At 39.7% G+C, this 10334-nt stretch overlaps 1 protein-coding gene across 1 annotated transcript; it reads right to left on the reverse strand.

The window, feature by feature from the left end:
* Positions 1–1116: 1116 nt before the first annotated feature.
* On the reverse strand, positions 1117–8779 carry LOC122538315. Its single transcript, XM_043672273.1, has 2 exons — positions 8166–8779; positions 1117–2017 (listed from the first exon to the last, which is right to left on the reverse strand). Exons 1-2 carry the CDS (start codon positions 8194–8196, stop codon positions 1179–1181), a joined length of 870 nt encoding a protein of 289 aa, XP_043528208.1. The 5' UTR covers positions 8197–8779; the 3' UTR covers positions 1117–1178.
* Positions 8780–10334: the final 1555 nt, after the last annotated feature.

Raw genomic sequence — 10334 nt, forward strand, 5'->3', positions numbered from 1 at the left:
CGTCATTTAACCTTGACGTTCAAAGTTTAATAAAATTGCTAGAGAAAAATCGTTAAGAGTAACAAGTTTTAAAAGAAGACTCCAGGCTTCTTTATCAAGCGAGTGGAGAGATCGAAATATTCCAACATTACGTAACAAATGAAAAATCGGTTCTCTCCTTTGGAAAAAGATTGTTAAATTTTTGTAGAAATTCACACGTTGGTGGAAACATTGAAAAATTTTATTTATGACTAGATCCATTACGGTGTTGAAGATTGATGTTTCTACAACGACCTCTTAAAACTTGCTATACGATTTTCTTTCGTTGTTTAGTGAACTTTGAACGTTAGGGTTGAACGACCAAAATTCAAGAAATCCTAAAGTTTCGTCATTTAATCTTGACGTTCAAAGTTTAATAAAATGGCTAGAGAAAAATCGTTAAGAGTAACAAGTTTTAAGAGAAGACTCCAGTCTTCTTTACCAAGCGAGTGGAGAGATCGAAATATTCCAACATTACGTAACAAATGAAAAATCGGTTCTCTCCTTTGGAAAAAGATTGTTAAATTTTTGTAAAAATTCACACGTTGGTGGAAACATTGAAAAATTTTACTTAGACGGCTAAATCCATTACGGTGTTGAAGATTGATGTTTCTACAACGACCTCTTAAAACTTGCTATATGATTTTCTTTCGTTGTTTTAGTGAACTTTGAACGTTAGGGTTGAACGACCAAAATTCAAGAACTCCTAAAGTTTCGTCATTTAATCTTGACGTTCAAAGTTTAATAAAATTACTAGAGAAAAATCGTTAAGAGTAACAAGTTTTAAAAGAAGACTCCAGTCTTTATGACCATGATCAAGGAAATTTTTTGGAAACATTTATATTTTGACAATTTTCTATAAAAAAAAAAGAAACCCACTCACTACGCACATCTGAAAACGAATTTGGAATAATCGAAGTGGAATCTTTACCAACAGTTCAAATTTCACCGACAATTTCTCATCATTCACGCGTTCAACTCGATCCACCCACATTACAAAGGAAATGTCTCTGCTCCAGAGGCGCGTGACTTCAAATTTCTAAAGCTTCATCCCCTACGAGGCGTAGTCACGTAATCCTCCCCCACAAAAAAAAAAAAAAGAAAAACCGTCGTGAAGAAATAATCGTCGAACGAAATGACGGGGGAACGTGTCCCAACGTTTACTTACCTTTTATGAAATCCACGGCCATCTCGAGGCCGTACGTGTCCTTGTCGCAGTCGTCGAGGATGTGCGCCCCGATCTTCACACCTGGCACGATACCCTCGTCCTCGTTGAGTTTGTCCAGGGTGTAGAGCATCGCCTCGAGAGCTTGCACGCCACCCTGCGGCATCACCGGGCCGCACGTGACCGTGTCCTCCCTCTCGTGCACCATCATCAAACCACCGAGTACCAGATCACCCTCGACCACCGCTTCTTTCTTCACCGGCCAGTTGATCTGCGGGTGCGCGTTCTGATCCATCGATCGGAACTGTCGGCGACCGTGTCGGATCAGGTGATGGGTCTCCGGGTTCTCGAGCCGATAGCGATGCACTCGCCGCCCGATCCGATCATCCCTGTCCACGTACCATTCCTCGTCGTTTCTCGATCTACTGCCAAGAGTCTGCACGTGATCGGCGAGTTTCTCCCTATCGATCAACCACCGGCGATCAGTGCGATAGTTGTCGTCGTCGACGTCGTCGTGACGACGGATCTGCTCGAAACTGTGGTAGTCGTCGCTGCTTGGCTCGCGATGGGCCGAGCACACGCAACCGAGCGCGGCAAGCAGCAGAAGCTTCATGACTTCATAACTGCGAGTGGTTGGGCTTTTCGAATAGCGTCGACGACGCGTTTCTCGTTCGTTCGGCTCGCTCGGGCTGAGTTCAGAGCGGGTTTGTCGAATCAGGTTCGTCGAGTCGGTCGATTTCGTTGCAGGTCGTTGCTTTCGTGGCGGGATATCCGGGTCGTTCGCGTGGAGAACGGTGCATCGCGACGGTGGCCGGTGATGGTACCGTGGATTGTCTGTTACGGAGAGAAGAAAGTTCCTTTCGTTTCATTTTCCGAGATGGTTTCGTGCCGTTGGACGGATGTTTCGTTCGTGATCGAGCAGACACCGAGAAACTAGATACCGGGAGTTACTGGCTAAGGACGAGATTGTTACGAGTGTAATCGTTCGTTTCATCTGAGGCTTCCGGTTTCTCTGGCAATTAGTGTTTGTTCCTACGACAAAAGTATTCGCACGCTCGAACAGAAAAATTGCCTGTGTTATCAGCTGTTCAAACTATCAGCCGATTTTTATGTATTTCTAAATTTTCGTGAATACAATTGAAGGAGCAACATATTTATATAATTGAAGAAAATACATATTATTATTAAATGGAAATGGAGAGTACATATACCTTAAATCAGAGGTGGCTAACTGGCGGCCCTTGTCCCTACTTTGGAGGGGATCGATGGAGTGGAGGGGATAGTTAACGATCAGGAAAGTAAGGTCCCACGGTCTGCCAGTTAGCCAACTCTGTTTTAAATGGAAAAATTCCTATTACGTATTATAATATTTATATTATTATTATTTATAATATTTATATTATTTGTAATATATAAAATATACACATTATCATTTTATATATTTTATATATTTTTGCATATTACGTGCATTCTGCGTATCTTTGTGTCTTCAAGTTTTTGTGTAAATGCACAAACATCCGAAGTCTAGTTATAACTTCATAAAGAACAATTAAGTTATCCTTATTTTAGGGTATTAAACTCTCCACTTTGATGGTTCTACGGTAGTTCTTCTCAAAGATGATTTTTATATTGTCTAGAAAAGCAATAATACTTTTGTTTTCCAAAATTGTCAGAATTCAGTATTAAACAATTTTCTTCACGATTGATCTAACCACGAGAAATATTTTCTTACTGATCTTGGAGCCGCTGCAATTTCTACAATTCTTGACGACAAAATTCTACCCGCTGCGTGGTGTAAAAACATTTTTGCAGAGAAAAAGATTCAAGATTGGTAGAAGCGGATGTTTCACACTTTAGAACGAACGTGATTCATGTAGATCGTTCTACTTTGTTTCACCAAGCTGGAACACATTTTTAAATAATCTTTCATCGAGTGTGCGAATACCTTTGTATCTTTGTATCTGCATGTAGAAACTGCGAGAAATCTTAACAAGAAGGACATTTTTCTTCATTTTGTTACAATGTAATTTTTTCAAATAAGAAATATTCGAGATACTTGGCTTCTTCGAATGTCTTCTTCGTCTTTGTTCATGATTCGTTCACTTTTCGTTCTCATCTCGACGATATATTTCTGTATTTCTCGAATATATCTCGGAAACTCTCGCCGCGACGATAAATATAAATGTTCACTGAGTTCGACGTCGGGAAAGAGAAAGTACGACAGCGCCATTGGACGTCGACTAAAAATTGTGAATCACTCGGGAGTCCATCTGCACTTTATCATTCACTTGCGAAATAAAAGCTTCCGGGATTGCGAATCATCGTCGGATACATTGAACGCTCGTAGTTTAGCATTATCTCGAAATCATCGCTGCGAGTTTCTCATCAGCGGCCCCCGCAACGAAATTCAATCCTTATTCGAGAAGGAACAACTTTGTTTCACTCTCGAAATTTTTTATTTCAAGAGAGAGGGAGAGAGAGAGAGAGAGACGAGTTGTATTTGCGACTAATGGACTAATATTTACGTTGTCCACGCGCGAGTGTTATGGAGTGTATTATTCCATTACTTCTTCGCGAAACTCTTTTCTCTTGCGTTGAAAAATTAATCAAAGGTCCGGTGATTCTTTCTAATTTCAATTAATTTTCTTTTTTTTTTTTCTCTCTCGACGTTTCTCTGCTCGAAAGTCGGCTGTTTTGGTGCCGAATTGAACGAAACACGCGAGCGACGCGAATTGACTGCGAGCTGAATTTAACACGAGCAAAATTCAATTTATAAATTCCGACGAATTTAACGACGTGCCTGCAAACAGGCCCCGACGCACGCGAAATGGGATAATAATTATTATATTCAGTAACGAGATATCAATTTAAATTGATCCAGAAACGTTCCGCCCCAGAAGCAATTTTGCTGTTTAATTGAATTCGTAGTTCTTTCGGCGTAATCGTCACACCTACGCCGATCGAGTCGCGATGGATGTTTCGTTACGGAGAGAAAGAAAGAGAGGAAGAAAAGAAAAGTGAAATGCAATGAAAATCGAACGCGAAATTTAAACGTTTTTCATCGATTCGAACAAATTCGTTAGGAGTGATTATGAAAAAATTATGAGAAAGAAATCAAACTCTATCGAGACTTTGAGTCGGTTTGGACCAGTGTCGCTGTTCCAAACCGACTTCGCAATTAATAACACTATTGTTACATGTGCAATACTGCGATCGTAAATGAAACTAATTGGGAAGTGATACTGATAACGTCATTCACGTTCCACTTTTCGCTTCGATCAGATTAACGTCATTTCAATTGCAGATAGAAAATCTATTCCTGGATTTTCCAGTTTGGAAAACAAGAAACTTCTTCGTGCGTCTGACCAATTAGTCTCTCGATCTACTTGTAGATAATTAGACATGTTAATTTCGTTCTTGATTGTTTCTCGTTTCGTTGCGATTTATATACATACGTACGTACGTGATTGTGGCTGTCAATTATTTATTAAGCATCCGTGTGTTGACGAGATTTTAAAAATTAACCCACATACTACACGAATGCCACACCACAGAAATCCAAAGACAGAAATACGAAATCAACGCAAACATAAACCTGACTTCTCAAAATGACATACAAAGAATACTAAAGTACCTCAAAAACATAAACTACTACACTCATATCTAATGGCATCATCGTCGCTAATGACCTCGCTGTCGATGCGACATTAAAGAAAAAAATAGAAGAAGAAGAAGAAGAAGAGATTTTAAAAAATCGCCTAAAAGGAGAACGATCTCGAGTCGATCTGACAATGCAGTTGAGAAATGTGCGAACCAACCTGGCACCAAGTTTTCAAATGTTCGCCATTCTCACCGATCGACCTCGTCGAATTAATTAAAACCATCGACCTTTACCTCGAGCCTTTCTTTCCTGACTTCCTTCCCCACCGGCGTTCGTTTCATCGACGATACGTCGTCGAGCAACTCGACCGTCCTTAACTCTCGCGATTCATTACGAAGGCTAACCTGTTGCTCGCGGGATCGCGAACGATTTCTCTCGCCTCTCTCTCGAATTGTTGCAGGCATAGAAAATCGTCGTACAACTTTGCGCGTTGGTAAATCGCATTCGTAATTTTGGCCGTTTTTTAGCCATCCTCCGCGACGAAATCCGTGGCCATCGTAAGCAGATCGCGTTACCTGTTGCATGTTTCTCCCATCCCTGCTTTCGGCGAGAACGATCGCCTAGATCGTCGGGAAACGTTTCTTCGACGACGATCGATACGCCTCTCTGGCCGAGACACATTGTCCGCTGTCTCAATGGCCACTTTGTCGAGCCGGGTGTATTGTGACCGTTCGAGGAGCCCCTCCGAAGGATTTTCGCCCGACGTGGAATAATCGCGGTGGCCATTGGTTAGTAAACAGGGCTTGGAAGGTGGATTTTCGCTGGAACGGTCGCCGGAATAATCGATGGGGCTATCGAAAAGGATCGACGGGGGTCTCGAAGGAGCGTTCTCGGTGGAAGGTTGATGGATTCGTTTCATCGTCGCGATCTCGATGGAGAGCTGGATTGGCGAGGGAGTTTCTCTGGTGGAGAATACTGGTGACATAATCGAGATATGGTGCTCTTGAATTTTCGGCGGAATGGGGAACTTTGGTGGTAGATTTTTGTTGGACGATCGGACGGGAAGCATGAAAGATTGATAGATCTGTTCTTTTGTAAATTACGGTAAAGTTAGAAATTGATAAATTTCGTTTGCTCGTGTAATTGAATTGATCGCGCTTACAAAAGTGCTTTGAAACGTAGAATTTAGTGTCTTTTAGTTGGTGAAATCCGTACGTGGTCAGACATGGAGTCAAACTCCATATATTCAGAGCTATTCCTTTGTTCCTTTTTTATCGAGTAAAATTCAACTACATTGCATTGTGTTCGCTTATTTTTATCTTAAAAGTATCGTATCTAAAAACATTTTCTATAACATTTCTCATGTGGACCAAGACCAGTTTGTATTTTACAATTTTATTCGACAGCTTCAGTTTACTCTGAAAAGTTCCTTAAAATGTTTCTTAGAAGTACAAGGAAATATTTAATGGAATGTTTTTTGTTCGTTGTATCATAATTTAAACCTGTGAATAGCCTTTCATTATACAGCTATCGTTGCTTTGTAAGTAGGTTAAATTCGTATATGGTCAGACAAGGAGTCAAATTCCTTACAGAGCTATTCTTTTATTTTTTTTTTTTTTTTTTAATCAAGTAAATGAACATTATATTTAACAAAAATATCGTATTTGCCTGTTTTTATCAATTTTATCTTGAAAGAATCGTGTCCAAAATACGAAATAACTTTCTACATTTCTCACGTAGATTAAAAACTGTAGGTTTACGAACCTTGTATTTTACAATTTTATTCAACAACTTTAGTTTACTCTAAAAAGTTCCTTAAAATTTTTTTTATCGTCAGAGGTGCAAGAAAATTTGTCCGCAATTTTTAATTGAACGTTTTTCCATTACACTGATTAATTAAACGAACACAATTTAATGCAATTTGTTGTGCAATTCATTGCTCGAATGTCGCGGAGAAGGAGACCGTGAAAATAATTGCAAATTAAACCGCGAACGATCGTTCGTAACGCACAGTTTCACACTAGACTCTGACGCCGATGCGCGCAACATCGCAACGAAATTGCAAACAATTTCTTAACAAAACAGAATCATCGTCTCTTCGTTCAACTACGCGGATCGTGAATCACAAAGGAGCCTCTTTCATTTTCTGTTCTCTATGCTTTTTTCCAAATTTATTTTATGCTTCGGCGAGCGTGAACTTACGAACTACCATAAACGCAAACGTTACAGAGACAGAATTTTACGTTAAAAATCGAAGGGAATGTAGAGCTCTCGGATGTAGCTCGAATGTCTGAGGGAAACGGGTCGATTTGATTATTTATGAGCGTGTTTCGAGCAGCCGGATTCTTCTGGCGGAAGCTAACTGAATCGAGAGCGAGACGCATCTGTTCGTTTTCTACGAGTTCGTTTTCGAGACGAGCGTTTAAGCTGATTTGCTGAATACGTGAACGCGCCTGCAGCCTGCACGGTTAACGGATTCGGTCTTCAAGCTTGTTTTCTTCTTCTCGTTAATTAAGAAACGATGGAAATATCAGTGCATGTTGCCATCACCGTTCTTTCGATAATTAAATTTTTCATCAACGAACTTTACACTCTCGAAAGTTTGCGCCACTTACGAATTCCCCGCGAGAAGAAACGTTTCTTGCCATTTTCTCTCCCTTTCTCTCTCTCTCCATTTTCATATTCTTGTTCTCTCGATCTTGTTAATTGGAAATTATCAACGCGACGAGCTTCTAGAAAATCCTCGGGACTTCCTTTCAACGGCTATCCCGAGATTATTACGCGAGCGTGCGGGAATGTATTTCGAAATATCTATGTGCATGAGTGTGTGTGTGTGTGTCTTCGTCGAAAAGTATTTACCGAGTCGACGAGCAGAATTGGTTTCTCGATAAGAATTGGTTGTCGCGCGCGAAACGAGCACCGGTAAATTACAATGAAACCGAGCAGCTGCTGCTTAACGAACGTGATATTTTTCACGTTTTCAGTTCTCCCCTCTCTTTCTCTCTCTCTCTCTCTCTCTCGGTTCTCTCGTTCGAGGAACCCCAGAAGCAATCTTCCAAAGTGGTTCTCGCGTGGTATATCATCATTCGCTTGGCGGAACTTGTAATCGCCCAGGGAATTATTGTTTCTCCCCCCTCGCTTCTCTTTCTCGCGTATTTTTCAATGACTCTGATTAACGCCCTCATCGTCCCTTCATCCCCTCGATTGAATCTCTAGACCAAAGACCGAATCTCTCCTCCCTCTTGGAGAGAAACTCGAAATTCGAAATGTATTTTTCCTATCGAACGATTACACTCTTACACTCGTCTTGAGTGTCAGTGTCTGTGTCTTCACAAAGCGCGGGACTAGGATGGATATTTAAGAATATTTTGTTAAGCTTACGATTCGTCGCATCGGCGATAGAACGTAGCATCGACGGGGATTTCACGGGACCCGGGCTCGACGGGACCGGGAAGAAACATGGTGGCGAGTGCAGGAGGCAAGCTGCCGGGTTCGATCCTTCCGTCCACCTGTTTGATTCTTCTTGCACATTTCTTTCTTCCGCCGCGGTTACGCTCGAACCGCGTCACGATATGCTACTACGTCGCCGTGCTACTCTCGTTCTACTGTCTCCGGCCGCCCGCCGGAGAATCCTCCAACAGCCACCGTCCCCGACGCGAAAATTTGTCCCTTGGAACAAATTTCCCTCGCACAGTCGAGAAGAGAAAGCGAAACGAATGTGGTTCCCTCCCGTCGAAGGGAGGGAGTTTGTCGACTATTGTTTCTATCTTCGAGAAGTTTCTATCTTCTTTCTCAAGCTTCGTCGAGAGTTTTACCACGAGGCGAAGGCGCAACTGTCGAGAATGAGAGTGTTCAGCGACGGTGATGCTGGCTACGTTCGGATAGCTGATACTTTTCAGTCATGATCACGCGACACTTCGACATCGTGCCGAGATCTCGTGCGAAGCCGCTCGAGTTGTAGGAGCACGCGCGCGCCGCTCCGTGCCGTAGCAGCTACTGACTGGCTCTGCGACTGCATCAACACTACCCTCCCGTGAAACGTACCAACCCCCTTCCTCACCCACCCACCCACTCACCCCCGTTCGCCTCGTTCTCTATACTACCCCCTACCTACCTTTTTCTCTTGCCTCTTCAATGTTTCACGCCTAATATTCGTACGCCTTTCTTCGTACCGAAGGTTTCTTTCGCTTCCTTAAACTCCCCTTGGAGGGGGGGTGGGGGTGTTAGACTTTGAATCGCGACCTACACTGATTGTGAGAGTAGCGAAAATTTTCGTCGGCGTACGTTTGTCAGGGACAACATATATTGGAATAATCGAAACGCTGAATTGCGCTACAATGAATGTTATTTTTATTTCGAATTGTTAGTGCGTATGATGAAAATTGAAACACTGTAAGCTTCCTTTCATAGTACATTTAATAATCTAGTATGGTAGGTACGATTGGAGGTACAACATGGATCGATACATAATCCTACATCGCATTTTTTGCATTCGTGAATATTACAATTCTGAAATAGCAGATTTCGTTCTACACACTAGATTTTTAAGTGGTCAAATGGTTTAGAATTTCCTAATGTGTCACGCTGTCATAAGTGTCACGTACCCTTGGCCCTAACACTACTTTTGATGCATTACAATTTATTACATCGACAAATCAGTTAATACCAGAAATACCACCAAAGTGGTGAAAATTACTAATTTATAATTTTTATTATTTTATAATGTATTTTTGAAGATTTAAATGATTTCTCGTCAAATATATAAATTAAAACTTATGTACTCCCACTGTACTACTATATAATATTACATTATAATATTATAATATATATTATATTTATTTTTATTGACTTTAATGTCTCTCTGATGGAAATTCCATGCTTGAATCTCATCTAGTGGCAGTTCGTGAATATTACAGTTCTGAAATAGCAGATTTCGTTCTACACACTACATTTGTAAGTGGTCAAATGGTTTAGAATTTCCTAATGTGTCACGCTGTCATAAGTGTCACGTACCCTTGGCCTTAACACTACTTTTGATGCATTACAATTTATTACATCGACAAATCAGTTAATACCAGAAATACCACCAAAGTGGTCAAAATTACTAATTTATAATTTTTATTATCTTATAATGAATTTCTCAAGATTTAAATGATTTCTCGTCAAATATATAAATTAAAGTTCATGTACTCCCACTGTACTATTATATTATATTATAATATTATATTATATTATAATATTATATTATATTATATTATATTATATTATAATATTGTATTATATAATATATTGTATTATAATATTATATTATATTATAATATTATATTATAATATTGTATTATATAATATATTGTATTATAATATTATATTATATTATATTATATTATAATATTGTATTATATTATATTATATTATATTATATTATATTATAATATTATATTATATTATATTATAATATTATATTATATTATATTATAATATTGTATTATATTATATTATATTATATTATAATATTATAATATATATTATATTTATTTTTATTGACTTTAA

Source organism: Frieseomelitta varia, unplaced genomic scaffold (assembly GCF_011392965.1).
Source record: "Frieseomelitta varia isolate USP_RPSP 00005682 unplaced genomic scaffold, Fvar_1.2 scaffold_984, whole genome shotgun sequence".
Classification (NCBI taxonomy): domain Eukaryota; kingdom Metazoa; phylum Arthropoda; class Insecta; order Hymenoptera; family Apidae; genus Frieseomelitta; species Frieseomelitta varia.